At 36.0% G+C, this 21,252-nt stretch overlaps 1 protein-coding gene across 1 annotated transcript in view; it reads left to right on the top strand.

Annotated features, from left to right (window-relative positions):
• The window catches only part of LOC122808586 (exocyst complex component 3-like protein), a 507,273-nt gene that overhangs the window by 455,261 nt on the left and 30,760 nt on the right, over positions 1-21,252 (top strand). The window contains exon 5 of the mRNA XM_044079542.1: positions 5,023-5,140. Coding sequence (XP_043935477.1) covers positions 5,023-5,140 — 118 coding nt within the window. The remainder of the gene's footprint in view (positions 1-5,022; positions 5,141-21,252) is intronic.

Consider the following 21,252-nt stretch of genomic DNA (forward strand, 5'->3'; position numbering starts at 1 on the left):
TTTTCTCCCTGGACCTCCACTGAAAATGGTTTCTTGAACCAGTCAGACTTTCCCGATAAACAAATGTTAAATAAATAAGTAAAATAAATAAAAATAGATCTGTCATCATTGACACCCTCCATGGTTCTTTCCTTTATCATGGAGTTGATATAGCTGAATTTTAAGAATAATAGTATTGCTAATGAAACATTTAATTTTAAAAAACCTAGCACATATGTATTGATTCTTAATCCTCTTGTGAATGCCTTTGAGAAGTCGTGCATAGAAGATTTTTACAAGGTTAATGCAGCTAGAAAAGTTAAGAGTAATAATAGTAACCATTTTTAATTTAACCAAAGCTGAATATTTAGCCATGAAAGCACTTGAAAGTAATATAAATATTGTACTTAGACCTGCAGATTATAAGGGAGGTTCAATTGTTATATTTACTACAGAGCGGTACAATGCTGATATGAAGAATGTTATCTGATGCTCATTTTTATATGACCATAAATAAGAAACATGTAGACTGTATGATACATAATGTAACTGCTAAGCTTAGAAACTAATTTAGAGAAAGAAGGATAGATAAATGTTTGTTTGATTATTTTATTGTACACCATCCCTTAGTTCCAATTATTTAAGGTCTACCTACGTTGCACAAAGACCCTATGGTATTTAACCTAGGGTTACCACCTGTCCCTCTTTGGGAAATTCTGTCCTGGGAAAAAAAAACTAAAAAAATGGCAAATGTCCTGAGATTTTAAAACACAATATATTTCTTAAGTTTTATTTCATAGTTGAATAAAACAGTTATTTTGTATCTGAAACAAATAAATATTATATGAAATAGCATAAGCAATGGAAATGCTACAAAATAAGATTTTATTTTGTCAAAAAAGTGAAGTTCTGTCCTTTGTAATGGCCGTGGGCATGTTTTGTCCTGCAAAATCTCACATTTCTATAAAGAAATTTCCCACTTTGGGCATTTGAAAAGGTGGCAACCCTACTTTAACCACTCTAAGGCCCATAGTGGCAGGACATAATTGGTGCACGGAGCCCTTATCAGTATACTTAGAGAAATTAAGCCAGTTTTGAATTCCCTAGTGTACATTTTAAAAGATACAAAACACTTTTTTAAAGATTTATTCTCATATACTGAAATGTCTTCAGTAGGGAATAATGTGTTTTTAATTATGATGGATGTGAGATCACTATTTACTGTTATTCCTAACAATATTGGTGTTAAATGTGTGGAACAGTTTTTAGAACAGTATATAGAGTTTATCGAAGAGAGAATTTATTTAGTGAGTGTCTTATTAAAATGCATTTTAGAGAATAGTGTGTTCCTGTTTGGAGATACTTTCTGTTGGCAGATGTTTGGCGTAGCTATTGGAACATCTTGTACCCATAGCTACGCCAGTGCTGTTATGGCCATATGGGAACAGAAGTATGTACTAGAACATCCGTATAGTAAGTTTATACCAGTCTACCATAAGTTTGTAAATGATTTATTTCTTTTGTGGGATGGACCGATAGAGAATTTTATGAGTTCAAAGAGTATATTAACAATACGACCATGTATCTCCATTTTTCTTCAGAGATATCTGATGTTGATATTCATTATTTAGATGTCAGTGTTTTAAAAGATGATACAGGCAGTATTTATACACAATTATTTAGGAAACCTTGCCATTGCAATCACCAATTGTATAGAGAGAGAGTATGCATCCACCATATATATTTCGAAATGTGGCTTGAAGTCAGGCTTTTAGAGTATCTAGATTGAGTGTACAAGATTATGATTATACAAAACAAACTGAAAGGTTAGTTAATGATTCTCTGAGAGACCTTACAAACAGAAGAAAATAAATGAGAATATTAAGACGGTTAGTGGATTAAGAGAGAGTATAGCCAAACCATATTTTTTAAGGAATTATGTGAATAGAACTGAAATTAATACCTCAGGGTATGAATGATAGAAAATTGAAGATTCCTATGTTTTACTCAGATGATGTTAAAACATATAGGGAGGTTATTAAAAAGCACTAGAATATGTTACCGACAGATAAAAATATTAAAAGAATACTTGATTCTAAACTGGAGTTTATATATAAGAATATGAAGTCACTAAAAAGACCTTCATGTTACCCTAAGATTACTAATTTTAGCAATGGTCCTAAATGTACTGTTCTGTGTGGTCGATGGTCTGTACATATATAGATACAAGTAATACATTTATACATCCAGATCAGGCGGAGACTTACACTTTTAATGTTTATGCTACATGTAATTCTGTCCACATAGTATATTTGGCACATTGCACAGTTTGTGCAAAATTCTACATAGGAAAAACCGGGTCTATATTAGATCACCGAATGCTTAGGTTAGCGAATGGTGATTAATCGACCCCATGTAAGTAAAAGCTTACAAAACTGAACTGTCAGAACAGTATTTATTTATTTTTTTGTTGGAACAGTGATTTTTTTCCCTTGGGAAAAAAACACTTTAATACATGATATTAACTGGGGGGGGGCTTTGCCCCCACACCCCCCTACTTAAATATACCAACTCCGAGACCGCAGTACAGTGCCGAAAATGGCAAACTACCAAAGCAGCCAAGCAAATTCTTTCCCAGGGAAAGAATTCGCTCACATGCTGCTTCAATATTTTGCCATTTCAGCATTTACAGCTCGACCAAGTTGCATTCGCTAACCTGCATCTTCGGTCAGCTGATAGGAACCCGAAAAACCAATAGAGCATTCAGGGACCGTATAAAGGAACACATATACCATATCAGTAAAAGAAGTGATGTTAGTGCACTTTCCAAACACGTTATAGCTGCAAATAGTAAGCATACATTTTTATTTATGGCAATAGGCAGGATTTTTGAAAGTATTAGAGGGGGAGATGTTAGGAATAACAGAACAGTTAGAAGCTAAGTGGATTGTTAGACTTAGAAGTGATTACAGCCATGGACTAAATGATAGGGTCCCTATTAGACCTAAATTGAAAAGTAGACCATTATGCAGATGATCTATTAAATGCTTGTATGAACTACTTGATTGTTTAGGATGATGTTTTAAGATTATTTAATAATGACATGTTTAATATGTTTTTCTAGTTATTTTAATATTTAGTTTTAAATATATGTGCATGTTTTGTACTGATTTGTAGCAATGCTAAGTATAAGTATAAGCATCTGCCCTTTTAAGAATAAATTGAGTTCAGCCATGTGATGTATTAGCTGATTAGGTTATAGTGTTTAATGAATGCATGAGTTGTTTTAAGTATATTTGAAGCATCAGTTGAATCTCTGAAAGCACTTATGTACCTGTGTCGACAATAAATTTACTTTCTGAGCACTGGAACATTATGCCTTTAATTTTTATGTAATTTGTAATAAATGCACCCATTCTTTTCAATAAGCATTATGGGTATCTTTCACATCCCAGGAGTAACTTCAGCTTTAGGAAACCTTACTTTAATGTCTTAGTTGAAGGACAACACCTCAGGAGTGTAACACCGATCCTTAAACTGCACTACGGTGCCAATAGCAGGAGATCAATCCAACCAGCTGACATGGGGCTAGGGCTATGATTCTCCTAGCACCTGGCCACATTCTAGTCATTCAGACTATAGTGTTGTGCAGTGAGAATTAACGATGTATTATTTTAGAGTTTTGAGTGGATGTGAAACTAGCAGTCAAAGAGAGGACTGTGGCCTCTTCCTGCAGACATGTCCTCAAGACTGCAATACATTGGTTAGTCCTGGGACTCATATTACACAACACTTAAGAGTTGCATTTGCCACTTGTATTATAGTTGCACCCACATTACACCTAGTCATCTTTAAGTTCACTCTGCTGTAGTGTCTGGAATCTACAAGCTACTACAATTGCAGGATAAATGAGTGCACTAATTTTCTCTCATGCAGCAGAAGAAATCTAACAGTCCAACAAAAGGGTTTCACGTTTGTTTGTATGTGTTAACTGGAGTAGAGTACTGATCCACATGGGCCTTTTTCAGCCTCAGCATGGGAGCACTGTCTGATTAAGTGACTTGCTCAGATTTGCATAGTAAGACAAATAGAGGCAGACAGAATCAAAACCTTGCCCACAGAAAGCAATCCTGCCTTCCCATGATGACTCTCTGCCTTATCACTCCTGTATAAATACAGAGGTGAAGAATTTATTGAGCAGATTTTGACTGCGCTGCAAGATTACTCATTTCCCATCTCATTCCACTATTGTAGATTCCTGCTCATTCTTTTTGTATTTCTCACTGCATATAAAATTGGCCTTTTATCCATCCCTTCTGCCCTTAATCTTAGATTTCTTACAGCTTCAAGCAACTTGGGACTATCTGGACTACTCATTTCTGCTGGCAGAGTTTTAGGAAGCATTGCAGAACTATGTCTGCTACAGCAAAATTGATATCTAATGTACGTTTTAACCTGCACTTCTTTCAACACACTGTAACAGATGCTAATATCATGGATAAAATCCATTGCTTCTATCTATGCCAAATGTCTTGATATTCAGTGCTACCACCTGTTCTCATTTAAGACAGTTACCTATTAATTATATCATAGTATGACACCTCTTTGGAGACCTGAGTCCATGGGACTACCTCAGAGATTCCCACATATTAAAATACTGTTATACTTGTTATAATCTTCCTATTAACTTCAGTCCTGCCCATGTAGAATTACAACTATGTACATGAGTGGTGTAGCTTATAGATAACACAGTATTTTTAATGTTTCTTACCATTTTTATTTTAGTTCTAACATTGCTGTAGCTGCTGAATTCTTCAGGTAAAACAGTTTATTTTCTAATGTATGCCTCTTATTCAGTCCAGACATGCACAGCCACCATAGTTCTGTATAAGTAAAACAGGACTGCTGTGTATCTTTTCTAATGGATGTTTTTCTTTCAGTCTGGGGATGCTGGGTTACACATGAATTATTCTGCATAAGTAAAGCAGGACTGCTGTCTTTACTGTTAGAGTATTTTTTTAATGCATATATATTTTTTTTCAGTCCAGAGATGCTGGGTCATCCAGATCTGTTCCCAGAGGTAGATGCCATGAACCTTGAACCTCTTCTTTCAAAAGAAGTGCTACAAAAGTTGGAAAACAAGTATGTCAGCGAGGTCAGGGTGAGTCCAAAGCTTGAAATATTTTATTATTTCTGTGAAAACAAAATTCAACTTAAAAGTTTTCTTTCTTAAAACTAGATAACTTCCAGATGGTTTATAATCTGCGTGGCACATGATATAATACATCCTCAGGCTATCAAATGTTGCTAAAAGTCTGTTTTACTGATGTTTCTCATACATGCCTTTTTCAAAATTAAAGACATAAAGAGCTTGAACTTAGCTTTTTACGTTCTGCTGTCATATCAGCCTAATGCATCACTGTTTACCTTATCTCAGCTCATGGGAGGAGCAACAGAGAGCAATCTGCTATTATGCACACTTAGAGGATTTTCCTGATTCCTTTCAGTGACCTGTGTTCCTCCACGCCAAACAGACCATGACATCTGTGAAACAGGGTGGAGTGTTTAAAGTCTCTAAGTGTCATTATTATTTGCTTATTTCCATTTATAAACTGTGAAAGTCTTACTAAGGGAAATAAGATTTTTCAATGGAGACCCAGTGAGAAAAGCTCCACACAAACATTATATAATGTTATTTATTAATACAAGTTACATAAGGTAAAAATTGCAGTACTGAGACATAAGATTAAACAAAAACATTCAATAAAGTACATGAACGTAATTCAAATCCTGCAATATTGTGATGAACCCACATTGAGATATATTGGATAAACACAAGCTACAGTACTAAACATAAGTTACATTAATTTATGTTAGATATTTGTGAGTAATAAAGCTGGGTACTTTGATATGAGGTAGAAAAGACAGAAAATACTGCAGCTAGATATGGTTAAATGAGAGGTATAGCAATTGATTAGTCCTTAGCTAAAATGTCAAGAGTAAGAGATGATACAAGAAAAACATTGTATTTTGAAACAGAGTGGAGTTTAGGAGGTAGAAAATTGTATACAGTAGGTTACACTTTATAATCTCGAAATACTGAAATGTTGAATTTCAGTATTTAGAGACTATAAAGTCAAAAGTGCATTTATGTGAAACTGCATAATAGTGGATGCGGAAATGTCGCATTCGCCATTATGTGTTCGCGTACGTGACGTGCTGTGCGGTTTGTGGATTTAGCTGATGTCTGAGGTAAATGGTGTTTTTGTAAGGGTATTGGGTAGGGATTTTAGTGTGTGTGAGTGGTGTAGTGGTGAGTTTTATGTGTTTGTGTGTTTTGTGCGACCTCAGACTTAGTATATATAAGTAGGGGTGCTGCCCGTCTGATTTTAGCAAGATAATTTGTGTGTGTTTTAGTTTTGTTTTGTTTGTGTGTGTTGTTTTTTTTTTTTTGCAGTGTCGGTAGGTAGGTGTATTTGTGTTTGTGTGGTGTAATGTTTTGTTTGTGTTACGTTCGTGGTTTGAAAGTTTTGGGTTTTTGATTTTTTGGTTTTATAGTCTTGAGATACTGAAATTTGATATTTCAATATTTTGAGACTATAAAGTGAATCCATGCAGTGACATTAGGATGCAGTGAAATAGTAAGTAGTAAATTAAGCAGTCATTTTAAGTGATTACAACTTATGTATGAGCCTGCAGTTAAGAATTACTGTCTGTATTCTTGAACAGCTTGCTCTAATATTTAATGTACATGTTTCTGCACCACCATCTGTCTAATCAGTGGGGTGTGGTGACTTCAATGTAAGGAGGGGAGCTACTGTAAAAACAAATATAAAAAAACTGTGTTGCTAGTCGCTCTAAGAACAATAGATTCAATTCTTTAGCGTATACAAGTTTAATAACCACTTTTGTCAATATGACTTCTTCAGAAAAATGGGGAGCTGCTGGAAGCAGCTGAATGAATGGGGCTAACTGAAGTGGTACTGGCTATATTACAGTAAGGTCAAATTTGAGCACTGTTATAATTGTATGCAAGTAACTGATTATACACTACTGCACATGCTAAACAGTGTACTAGTAGTAGTCTTCATCCTCTGAATATGTGCCACAGCTAGTATGACAGAGAGATGACAGAGAGCCTTGGGAAATGCTGAAGGCACCAGTTCTGTTTCTGGCATATGAGGTGGCCATTTATCAATGCTGTATACCTCAGTTGCCTTATTTCACATACCAGCCTCTTACTACAAGACTTTTGGAGAAGACCAAAATAAAGAGTGACAAAGGCCCAAAATAAGGGAGAGATATTATAGCAAATCTCTAAGTTCATAATAGCTTTTTTTCATTAGTATGTATTTTCTAATGTATATAAAGCACTGAACTCAAATGTGTGTCATTAGTTTAGTCCTCAATAATTTGTCAGAAAGGCACAAATTCTATGAATAACTGAAAAAAAATATGAGACAGACATCTGGACATTCTGTAAAATTCTAGATGGTTGAAAAGTATATTTTATTGCAAGCAAATACAAAGAATAATGGCTACAATAATGCACCTCAACTTGTTTCACTCAAATATAAATTCTAGACCTGCCAAGTTTGATCAATGACTGCATAACTATGATCAAATGAGAGCAGAGGTTTTACCCATGGAATGCCTCAGCACTAAGCAATTACACCCATTTTATCTGCTGTGTACACCTCAGAGGCCTGGGTGTGATCAAATAAATGACATAATAAGTAAATAAATAAAAAACAGTGGCCATGACAGAAATGTATTTCAGCTTGTTGCTGTTAGGACATACAGTACATCCCATTACAGCTTCTCACACCTGCACACACACACACACACACACACACACACACACACACACACACACACACACACACACACACACACACACACACACACACACACACACACACACACACACACACACTCTCTCACAATAATTCTTTAGGCAGTGGTACTGGCACTTTTGAGTAAAACAATACTGGTAACATCCTGAACACAAAGGTAAATAGATAAAAAATATGTCCTCCATGCATGTGCCATGAGAGCCTATCCACATCAGCGCTTTCATTTTTTATTCAAGCTGCATGTGTAGCAGCCTGAGAAATGGCTGACCACTGCATCGTCTAGTTACCCAACCAGTCCCTAAATACAGTGGCATTTATTTCCAACAGAAATAGCATGAGGATGTGGAATATAGCGTACTTGCCTTATTTACTTCCAAAGTTTTTCAGAAAGGCTGGAATGTTTAAAAAACAGCAGAGCTGAATATGGAGCCATAGCTAGGTCATGTAGTGCCCTCTACTATTGCAAACATGCACAATGGTAAAACAGAGGCTGAATAAGAAAGAAAGCACTTACTTATATAAAAGCTTTGTGTGAAAACATGCTTGTGGGTTGATTGATTGATTGAAATTATATATTCTCTCTCAAGGTTTGACCTGTGCAATTCCCCAGACTTTCAACCTCCTCAATTCGAAGTGGAGGAGAGAAAAAAAACAAGTTATTTGCACGATCATGATAACTTTAGCAAACTACTTTCTGGAACTGCAGCATACAGCTTGCTATAGTTATTACCATGCACTCATGTACTGAGTGCTTCAGTTATTACTTTGAATGCAGTATCAGCATATAAATCAATGCTGGTACTGCAAACTCACACCACTGGCACTTGCCAGGTGTGCCCACTAACAGCTTGTGCCCAGGGCAGCTGCCCTCTTCACCTTGCTGGAGTTACTGTTCCTGCAAAGTAAACCACATAAGCTGACACCTTTTAAAAGAGGAATTGGAAATCTATGCAACTGCCTGAGAATGACAAGAAAAAGTATTTGCATGTTGTCTTCATTTTAACTGGTTATCCAAGAGTGCACTGATGCTTTGCTTTTATATCTAGACACTCAGCTAATTGCTGAAAACATGTGCTGAGACATTTTAGACACCTGAGTCTTGAGTTTGCTTTTAAAAAGGAGATTATGCTCTACTAGAATGATGTGGAACTGGATAAAGTCTTTGTTTAAAGAGTAAGTATAGAGCCTTGCCTTTACATAATATGCACTGGTTATAGTTTTTCAGCTGTTATTTCCTGTAGTCTCTCTGACTCTTGCTGTTGATAAACCATAACAATGCATTGTCTCTGTTTCTGTCTCTGGTGTTAGTTTGTTTGAGGCTGTTGTTTATTCAACTATTTCTGAATCTTCTTTTATTATTGAGGGATATGTTTATTTAAACTGTTAAGAGAATTTTGAGTGAAGAAATCAAATTCTCCTTTAATAATTTTTTAAGAGTAAAGAGAACTCTATTTGAAGGGAGTCAGGCTTGAAAAAAATGTAATCTCATGTTAACACTGCCGTAGTTGAGATATCTGCATCGCAATCTGATTGACTTTCTTACCCAGCTGCACAGAGCAGCTGAGGGATACTAACACTATCTGCAGTAAAGTCAGCTGGATACATACGATCAGGGTTATTTGACTCCATTGAAGCATCCTTTTTCTGCCTAATTTTTATCAGTCTTAAATGGGACAGATATAATATGAGAGGTTGTTGATGATGACGTCAGCTAAGACCTAATTATTTGAAATCCAATTTATTGTGGAGTGAGAGAAAGATTTGGTGTGCTTAGGGTTAATTTACATGCAGGCAGTAGCCATTTTCTTTACACTGAACAGGGATCTGTTTTTGAAGACATTTCTCTAAGAGATTAGCAAAGCAATAACAAAGAAATGACAAAAAACTAGAAAATGTACACATCACTGGGTAAATGTCTCCATTTTCCAGTCTCAATTTGACTTTTTCTATATTTTTGAAAACAGATATTGACAGAAAGTAGTTATGCTTATATGTTTTCACAACTGTTTTCTGCTGTGTTCTGTAATTCTGAGCATAACAGGTTGTGAAGTCTGTCCAGCATAAAACAAGTGACAGGTACATACTACTGAATATAATAAACACATACTGCTTTCTTCAACAACATAAAAATACAATATTTTGTTTCAGATTTTTTATAAATAGGAGCTGTAAGTATTTTAGTGCAACCAACATATTTAAAATTAATGCAATATCAAAGCTGCCTGTCAGCTCAAATTTCTGTGTACCATAATTAGATTCACTACCAAGCTTTAAGCAAAATCTCAGGTAATCTTTTTCTTTTTAGAGATCATTTTCAGGGAATGTTTCACAACAGCTGAAAGATGATTATTAGCTTATTATATGGAAATATTTGTCTACTTCTTTTATACAATATAATATTACTTGTGTCATATGTAGCAAAAATGTACTATGTATTCCCTGATTACATTTTTTTATGTTTCTAACCCTGCTAGTATTCAGTTATCCACTATCATCCTTCCATCACTCTGTTTATCCCCCTTCTCCATCACTGTTTCTCTATACCACTGCACAAGTGACTTCCTACCATCCAACAAGTATTCTCCTATCTCAGCTCTAAATGCATTCACAATTACTACACCATTTCTATTAATCCTAAGCTTCTAGATATTGCATCCATACTCATAATACTACTACTAGTAAGCAACACTGAATCTAACCAAGGCTACTCCAACCCGTATCTATCTCCCCCACATCACTTCTCAATCCACACTATTATGCACCCTTCTTAATGCTGATAGTATCAAAATGAAGCCTGACCAGAATGAAGTCTCTGTCCTTCATCATTATCTAGGTACTCCAGTAATAACAGAATCTTGGCTCAGACCTGACACACTAACCTCCAACATCTCCTTTCTTCCCACAATATCCTACAGAACCATACGCCTTGTAAACTTCCTGGAGAAGGAACAGTAATCCTCCACATAAGCAATAATGAGCCCATTGTTTTAGTCCAAGCGAACACCAAATCCCACTCAGGTACTGTATGGTTTCTCTTAAAGTTTTCTTTTAGCAATTAAAAAACCCTTTCTTGGGCTCAACCTCCCCCACTCCACCTTCTCACTAATAATATTAACCATCCTCCTCTTTAGTATCCCAGACTTCAATCTCCAAAAAGGCACTTCAATTTCAACTTTGTGGGCCTCTCTCCCCTGATATCACAGTAACCTTATTTAACTGGACCCCACAAGACCTAACCACAAATACAACAACCATTCCATCTTTTATTTATGCATTAACAGCATACCCTCTCCCATCTGCAGCATCTCTGCCCTCCTACTTTCCCTCGATGACCACTGCCCCATTACATTTTCCATCACAGAACAATCTATAAAACTGCAGACAATCTCAAAATGTTCAGTTTTCAATCAATGAAAAACATTTAAAACCTGCAAAAACATCTTGTTACATACTCACCGGTGTACCTCTTAACTGTCAGATTTTTGCAGAATTTCCAGATTTTTGCTTCATATCACTTATAAGATTTGGGTTTTTTTGGTGTACCATTTTATTTATTTACTCAGGTTGGTAAAGGGAATGGAGTGCTGATCCAAATGAACCTATTTCAGTCTCAGCCTAGGCAAGTAAATTAACAAAAAACATTACAAAAACAGGTAAAATGGTGTGATGACAACAATGAGCATAACAGTGATAATATAACAGCTCAAAATATATAAATTAATATGAAGGAATAGTTAGAGTTGGGGGAGGTAAAGCAGGAGATATAATGAGCAGAGTGGGGACATTTAGACTTAGTCTGTATGACACAAAGAGTGAGGGAAAAGGAAAGGGCACACAGAGGATAACTAATTCAATATTTACAATTAGGTAAAACATAATTAAAGTCTCTAATAATGACAGAGAGTTGAGCTTCAGATTTCATATCCTTCAGAAAATGAATATTAATGCAAAGCCTGTTTTTCTAGCAACTTTCTAAGTTAATAAACACAATAATTATAATCGGAGCCTGATGTTGGACCTTTGTTCTCCATTATTTCTGTCTTTGTACAGATTTCATGCATTAAAATGTAGAGTGGTATTACTCAAGGGCCACCTTTCTTTCTGAAGATGACCTTGAACTTGCTGTAGCCAACCAATTTACAGCACCCCTTCAGCTACAAGACCTTTTTCCCCCATAAATTTATAGTCTTCCAAAGCCCTCTAAGCTGCATAATTGCTTAGCTATATAGCTATTGCAATTTGGAGATAAAACTTGGTGCTTATGGAAATGTGGTCTTTTGTCTACCAACTGAACTCATTTTACTACCATTAGAAACCTAGTGACCTATCCTTCTATAGACACAAATCATTCCTACAAATATCCAATAATACTAAACTCATACACTTACTCAAACAGTTATGGAAAGAAGTCAATCTTATCACAAGGCCATAAGACCCCAGGAGTTCCCAACTCTTCTGGCAACTTGCAGTGTGGCAACATCCTCTAAGAATTCATCAACCTTCCCACTATCAGCTGTCCTTCTTCACTCTCCTCCATGTCCTCATCCCTTCATTCCTGTTTCAACTTTGAATACTTAAAACTAAAAGAAACTGGAACTTTTAAATAAAAGTCAAACAGTCTCCCTTACTGGTTTAAAAAAAAACTACACCCGTGTTTTCTGAACAAATGCATTAGAATTAATCTAATGTTTTAAGCAAAGGTACTTACAGTTCAAACATTAACATAAGCAGCAAAGATGACCAAGTTTCATTCACAGGTAGTCTTTGGATGTAAACAGATTTTGGACCAGAATCTGCAAGGTACTTTATTCACAATGGAGAGACACCCCAGTTTTAATATTTGTAGGTAGATTTCTATGCGGGAGAAGGGATTTTCCCCTCTTTAGTCACAAATCTTTGATATGTTGTTTGACAATAGTCTTAACATTTGTGAGTTGAGGACTACATTGACATTTAATTCACATTATAAATAAAGCCATGAATAAAATAAAAAAAAAGAATTATACACAGATTTGATGACCAAGGAAGAGACTATTTCTCATGTGAACATGAGTATGTTATAATAAATGTTGTAAAATATCTCTAGAATAGGAAGATATAGGTAATAATTTTGTTCATTCATAATAAGGTTTGGATATATAGACGCAGCTCAGGAAATGTCTGCCTGCATGCTGGATATTGTCAGCACTATATTTGATTGTAAGACTAAATATTACTACACCACATGCTTTAATGTTTAAATATGTGAATGTTACTTGATAGATTAAGCTTAAAATGTTACATGCAAAAAATGTACAAGTTCTTTAAATGGTTAAGATTAGGATAATGTTGAAGATAAGTTTATCAGCTATGATATATGATATATCATATATGAGATAAAGGCACGTGGAAGCTCAGTAGTTACAAACATTTTTTTTCAGTTTACTCGGTGGATATCGTATGTTATATAATTTCTGTGATTGATATAAGTGGGGTGTTTTTAAAGTATGAACTGTTTAATAGAAAATTATTATCTTGTTATGTTACATTACATGGGATTATATGTGTATGCATTTTTGCAATATAACAAAGATTTAAATATAATGCACTTGATCTGAACAAGTACAGAGTGTTATCAAAATAATGTAATATATGAGTCTGATAAAATGAATTTGTCAAATTATTAGCTGTTAAATGAAAAGGGGAAAGTAGAATTTATATCTGCTTTTTAGTGAATAATAGAAAAGATGGTTATAGAAATTAAGGTGTCAGTATCAGTTATTTTTGTGATGTGGTTTTCAGTCTATGCTATCAAATAAATCAGTGCAAGCTACCAATGCTAACTTTAAAATGCACTGGGAGCAGTGTGTAATACATGGCCCAAGTATGCGTATGTGCGTTAGATGTGGTGAAAGGAAAAGGTCCTGCTTCGTATGTGAGGAACTAGTTAGAAAAGCATTTTTTACTAGAAACAGACAATCTTAATATGTCAGAATGCTTCACAAGAGGAAATATTCTAAATGTTTGGTGAAGTATTCTGAGAAGAATTATACAAAGGGTGTAATGTTACAGCTGCCAGTCTTGTGAATGAAAATGTTACTCTAAACATGTATCAGTATAGTATTCCATTTGACATGAAAGAGAAAGCTGAGAAAGAGCTGGAAAGATGATAAAAAATAAATATAATCAGTCCAGGAATTTTCAGTAATAGACTGTACTTATTGATCCATTGGTAAGTAATGACAATTCTAGTCATATCGTGATTTCAGTTTAATGGTAAACAAAGCACCAGAGACAGAGGTTTATCCATTGCCATGATAAGAAAAGTTGATCGCTGTTGCAAAGGACAGCCCCTGGAAATTGTAAAAAAATTGACTTTTGGCTTTTCCCAGTTAGGGGTGCCACAGCGGAACTCCAGTCCGCTAATGATTGGCACTGAATTTTTACGGTGTTGAGTTGCCAGCCCGGCGCCCAACCTTCAAAGAAGGCACATCCATACATGCTCGCACCTACCTGCATGTCTTTAAATATATTCGATCGTGTGGAGGACATGCTGCAAACTGTACTGCTGTCAAAATCATGTGTGAGGTGCTTGGCTTTAAGATTGTATGGGAAATTAACAGTGCTTGCTGCCTTGTCCTTTAGTCATTTTATGACACACTCAGATAAGATTCATAACATACCATTAGACAGCAAAACACTAACAAATGACCTCATACGATTTCATACAAGTAACTGTCAACCAAATACCTTTCAGAGTTATCTAACTAGCAGTAACTGTATCTTGCCCCAAAATATTGCATTCACTCTGATTTCCTAGAGTAGCTAACAACACCTTTTCAGTGCCAACACCACTTCCTGATTTGTTTACAGTAACGTATTGCCATCAGTCAGACTAGTTTGCCATATCTGAGATACAATTATTGTACACTCTAAAAACGAGTCATCAATACTATTGTGGCAGCAATGGCTAAGTAGTCTCTCTTCAAAAGGATGATGTTAATATTATAGTTACTTGTTTTGTTCATATAAATGAACAACCAACCAACCAACCAAAAAAATGACCACAAACTTTTGAAAGTGAAATAATAAAACCTTCAAGGAAATTAGGCAGTGCAGTATGAAAACTAAATATTCATACAAAATATATTCTTGCACAGAGAACATAAAACAAGATGTTTTGAACTGACAATGGCTGGAAATATTGTCACCGCTAACTGAAGATAACTACAGTCTGTCTTCTGCTGACTTTTATCTGGTGCAAATGACTTATAAACAAAATTATAAACATGATTCTTCACAATAGGCTATCAACTGCACTACCTGAAAAGATTTATTCACTGATAACAGTCCATAACGTCAACCAGATACTCCAAGCAAAATTAATAATAATAATAATAATAATAATAATAATAATAATAATAATAATAGTGTACTGCTGCACTGAAAAAGGGAAGAATCATATCACTTAAAACTCTAAAGAGGTGTTTGAAATAAATGGGATGAAGCTTATGTTAAATATTTAGATAGCATTGTCCTTTCAGACAAATACTCTTTTTTTGCTTTGTTAAATTAATCCTGGTTCTTCACTTCCTCCTGGGTCAGAATTTTGACTCCAAATAACATTCTGCAATGCATTAGTTGACAAGAAATTTCCAACCCAATAAAGTTTACATAACCTATGGATGTGAAAATAACAGTTTCACTTTTCAAAGCTCTGCTGCACTTTCACTGAAAAAAATAAACCTTGCATTTTTTTCACATTACATATCTTTACTGCATGTTTCCTGATAAAGGAAAGCAACTACAGTTTTTCTATAGTATTTCACACCAATGAGTGCTGGAACTGTGGTCATTAAATACTCCTGTTTATGAACAAGTATGGATGGACAACAAATCCAAGTAATATACAACAACTAGTATACATAGATACCTGTTTGTTTATAACACACTGCTAAAATGGAAAACGTGCTAAAAGACTTTATTGTGGCAATATACTTTGATGATTTTATTATTACTGTCAAAACAGAATGGGAGCACCTGTGCTGCTTATAGTAAATATTTTAGAGTGTGCAAACATTTAGATTATGAATTGGGTCTAAATATCACTTTAAAAAATCTGGGTAGATATATTGTCAATCCATTAAGTGAAAAATTAAAAGCTAGTCATGATGAATCCCCAGCCTTCTGTGTGAAAGTGTATTGGCGTAATAAGCCATTATGAAAAATTTGTGGTTAATCAAGTACAGTATTTGCATCACTTAGAAAGCTGCTATAGGATCAGGTTCCCTGACAGTGAGCATTTTAAGCAAAAAATACTTATAAAAGCTTTAAAGAATATTTTATGCACTATTAAATCTGGTATATTACAGGCAGAATTTACTCCAGCATTAGTGAGTGATGATTCAGTATGTATTACTAGACTTGTCATATGATGCAGTATGCCTCTAGATGAGAAGTATCATATTGCTTATGTTTCTGGAACCTACTCTACTGCAGAAAGCAAACAGCGAAAGATTAAAATGGATACGCTGTCACTGTGAGTTTGAGTAGAGAAACTACACTACTATCTCTGATGTCATAATGGAGATTACTTACAGATCTTAAAGCATTTTTAACATTGTTTGTTGAGCTTAAATGTCTTACTATAATAGCAACATAGCTATACAAAGAGGGGATGTTATTTTATTTTACTTATCAGACTGAGTGGCGAACATTTGCAGGACATGGACTGACAGATTATATTTTGAGATCTGTATTTCCTGAAATTTCTGACCAAGGAACAGAGGAGCTCATGAAACATGGTAATCCTCTGATACAGGATCATTTTCATAAAATTTCTTTAAAAGCTGAACTGATAGCTCAGTCACTCAGGAGGAAAAATAACTTCTCAGAGTATCAAATCATGAACTATAACTTTGTCTGAACATGCAGATTATGGCTTGAAAGTATTGTACCAAAGAAGACATGATTTACCTGCACTAGAAAACATATCTTGCAGCCAAGTGTTACGATTATCCATGGGAAACAGATGAGCAGTTTTGGAATAGGTGCAAACTATGTGTCATCCAGGAACTGTTAAGATGAAAATCCTGTCTCATAAGTTTATTTGTTGGCAATGCTAGATGCTGATTTATGTATACATATAAATAATGTGTGTTATGTCAAAGGAACAAAAAATGGCTTCTCAGGAAGCAGACTAAGAGGATGTAAGAAAAGATTGCATGCCTCGAGTACAATGTCTTGAGTCTTCAGGATGGGGCTCGACTTTGCATTATGGGCTGTCATCTTCCACATCAGATGAAGTCTGAATTATCAGTCATCCCTGAATTAAAACACATAACAATGTGTTGAAAACCAAAAGGAGAAGGATATTATGCATTGGAGCTTTCTGTTCTGCTGCACGTGCAGAGTGAGGCATTTATAGAAGAGACCCTGAGTTGAACTTCAAAACCTGACTGTTGTAAAACATGAATAAATCCTGTAAAACATGAATATACCCTGACTGCTGTGCTTAGAGAATAAATAGTCTAGAGTGACTCCTGTTTTGTATTCAGTATACCACAATTAGTGTTTGAAAAAATGCTTTAATAGTGCGGTCATTAACTTTCCTCAAAAGAGACATGTCAATATTTTAATGGCAGCTCATACTTTAAGTCTAGAGAGAAAAAATCTCTGACAGCCGCAGTTATGTCTGTATATCAAAAGGGAAGGAGGGCAGTCTGTTGTTTATTTTCTATCCATCATCATATAATATTTAAACTTGAAGAGTGGTGACAGAAAAAGTAATTTTAAAAATGAAGGGAATATAACAAATAAATATAGAGAACAGGAAAGAGTAGCAAAGGAAGGCAAACTTGGAAGAGAAAGTGTGGCGTGCATATATACGTGTGTCAGCTTGTATTCATCTTTGCTAATGCCAGAGACAGAGACAGACACATAGTAGTTCGGTATTTTATGATTTGAAGTGAGGCTGTGACCTCTGCTTAGGAGCAATGTACACGTCACATGCAATAATTGTTTTCTGGTAAAAAGTATGAAATGTCTTCCATGTGTTGTCCATTGATCCTTTTGACATGCTAACAGGAAACAGGATACGGGGCTAGGAAAGGGCATGAGGACTTATCTCTACATTCACCTTCCTGTTTGTGTGAACAAGCTATAAAAAGCTGACAGTTTTTAGAACTGTGAACAGAAATCACATAAAGATAATAAATTATGAGAAGTATAGTATATTAAGTGCTGCGGTGCCTTTTCTTAGTTCTTGTACTTAATGCTAGAAACACGTTTACAGGAGTAGATCTTTTAACCTCTGTGGATGTAGGAATATTTTAGGTCAGTTCTAGAAACTGTAATATTTATCCAGTTCAGCTGCTCTGTTTCATGCCCTGAATATCATTTTAAAACTGCAGAGATGACCCATTTCCAGTTTCTAACAGGATCCATGTATTGTAGGAACTAATGTAGTACTGACACCAAGTGTAATGACATTATATTGTCATTCCCCTCCCATCAGCAGATTGATGATGCAAGATGTTGAATTTGGCAAAAAGTAAAATAATGACAGGAAAGCTGAAAAAATACTGCCAGCTGTCTGGTTATAATTTCTTTGAAGAAAAAGCCTTTTTTTGTAAAAAAAAAAAATAGGCAAAACAGAACATCAGCAAAGTTATTAGCAAACTATGAAGAAAAAGCTCTCTACTGAGGCTGGTGCCCATAAGATGTCAGGGCCATGTTTTCAGCATAGTTAAATTAGAATCTCACTTCATTATGTATATTACTTGTTTTATCAGGTTTGCCCTGAAGTATGTTTTTAAAATCCATCTACAAAATTACTATTAACGAGAGAGTCACATACTGGTAATCACAGACTTCATTAGGTGGAGCCCAAAAATGACATTCTGTATTTCACAGGTCAAAATATTCAGGACTCTCACATTTATGAGTGAATACTCACAAGGAAAATGGAGGCTCATAATTTCTGTAATTTATTTTCACTTTGGTTCATATTTTCAACATATATCATTGGGACGCATGCCGAGAACTACATTGGTGATGTGGTGCAATTCTCTCCAACAGCATTAATTTCTCAGTCACTGCAAAACATTATCATGACAGAGGTGTGGAACAAGCATGCCAAAGATGGTAAGGCAGGGTAACATGTATGATATCTATTCTACAAGTCAAAATATCAAAATGTAGCAACAGTGGCTGGAATTCAGAAAGGTTACCTCCAGTGGTAAGCTCTTTTTATGGCTGTCAGTAGTCATTTCCATTTTCTAGACAGCCCTATGGTAGTGCTTACCTTGGAGAGGTACAGCACCATGGCAGGCTCTCTTTGGCTGACCACAAATGGCAATGCAACATTCCAGGGGAGCAGTATGTCGTAATTAACTATGCTCCCTGAGAAATGTTTGTGGAAGTGCTTTATGCAGCCAAGCAATTCATAGGAATGCTCAGCTGTATGAATCTTCACCACTAGCCATATTAGTTAACTTGGGTCACCCATTATTGTCAATGCCAGAGATTGCATTAGATGTGCTTAGTTGCGTGGATAGGTAATGTTGTGTTGGAGTGTGTGCATGTACATGACTGTGTGAGTGCATGTATGTAGAGGTACAAGGGGTGTAAGATGAGTGTCTATGTGTGTCGCTGCCTGGGTGGTCACAGCAGGGGGGGGTAGTTAGAGGAGGTAGGGAGGGTAAGTATGTTTGTGCCGGTCTACCTGATTATGCCGAAAGCTGAGAAGAACGACAATGAGATAACTGACACTGGAAGATCAACAACAGAGAAGACAGATAGTTGAGAATCCCGACGCTGAGAACACCGAAATGTTAAGGTAAGTGTGCGATAGGGACGGACATTAGGGTCAGGGTGTGGGTAAGGTAAGTGTGTGATAGTGACGGATGTTAGGGTAGGGTGCGGGTGAGGTAAGTGTGTGATAGTGACGGACATTAGGTTTAGGAGCAGGTTAAGTGAGTTAGGGTTAGGGTGCGGGTAAGGTAAGTGTGCGATAGTGATGGACTTAAGGGTTAGGGGTGGATTAAGTGAGTTAGGGTTAGGGTGCGGGTAAGATAAGTATGTGATAGTGACAGACTTAAGGGTTAGGGGCGGATTAAGTGAGTTTGGGTTAGGGTGTGGGTAAGGTAAGTGTGCGATAGTGACGGACCTTAGGGTTAGGGTATGGGTTAAGGTTAGTGCATATATAGCTGTGTATGTAAGGTTTAGTGTAGGTTTGTAAGGTTTTTGGTGTGCTTGTGCTGTGTGTGTGTTTTTTGGGAAAGTTATTTGTTTTGTTGATTGTCGGGATTATGGTTTGTCGGGCATGTGAAGTTTCGCGTTTTTGAACTTTCGGTTTTGTCTTGTCGGTTATTTCATTGTCAGTGTTTTGGCATGTCTGTGTTTTCAGGTAGACCCGTTTGTACATATAGTTAAATGGGTAGGTGTGCACATGAATGTGATTGGGTGGGGGCTTCAATGTATGGTAAGCGTATGTGATTGGCAATATCTATGTATGGGAAATGGGGGCAGGGCCCCCTACCTCAACTCTCCTTGACTAATTAGCAGATTATAATACTTGGGAAGGGCACTAGACACCAGGGTTTAGTAAAGAAATCCCTAGGTTACTGCAAAAGATAACAGAACAACTGGTTATGCAATATGAAACATGTATTGGAAGGGGAGTACTTGACTCCAGAGGCAATGCTGAATAGTACCCTAATCCACTTACATAGTTAAAAGAACAGGGGTTTTGGGTTTTGAACTACGTAATAACAATAAGAATGAAACTCCTAACTTAGTCATGATTTATAACAGATGGGAAAAATAAGAGTCTCCATCAGGGACATTCTGTAAACTCAGGGACAAGTAAGAGGTGTGACGAGGTGTCTGTGTGTGTTGGGATGAATGAATGAGGGGGTACCCGTGTTAACACAGTGCATCAGCTGCCAGCAGTCATTCCTGCAGCAGAAAAGGGCCTGTTAGCACTTCTGGTAATTACAGAGTGATTACCGGTCCTGTCATTTCACTGTTAGTGAGGTCTTCCCTTATTGCACCTAATGTACCTTTGAATTACTCATTTCCACAATTATGTTAACAGGCCCTTTTTGCTTCAGACTTAATTCTTGTTGCTAGGCCTGTTTCTTAATCCTGGTCATTATGTTCACCACTTTAAAGGAAACATAATAAATTAAACAAGTTTCAGTAGCTGTGTGTTACATTGCCAGATGAATTATTTTAGCATCCCATTTCATGTAGAGCAGCGGTGTTATCAGGCAATACTATCCGAAGCAATGTTTTTTAAAGTCATTGCATGAACTCTGCTTACAGAACAGAACTAAACATTGACTGCATACCCCCAACCTCTTAGCACATGAAACTGGACAAAGTCAAAATAATGGGGGATAAAGGCCCAAAAATAGGGACAAATTTTAAGTAT

This window comes from Protopterus annectens, chromosome 8.part0, assembly GCF_019279795.1.
Source record: "Protopterus annectens isolate FY-2018-M chromosome 8.part0, PAN1.0, whole genome shotgun sequence".
NCBI lineage: Eukaryota > Metazoa > Chordata > Ceratodontiformes > Protopteridae > Protopterus > Protopterus annectens.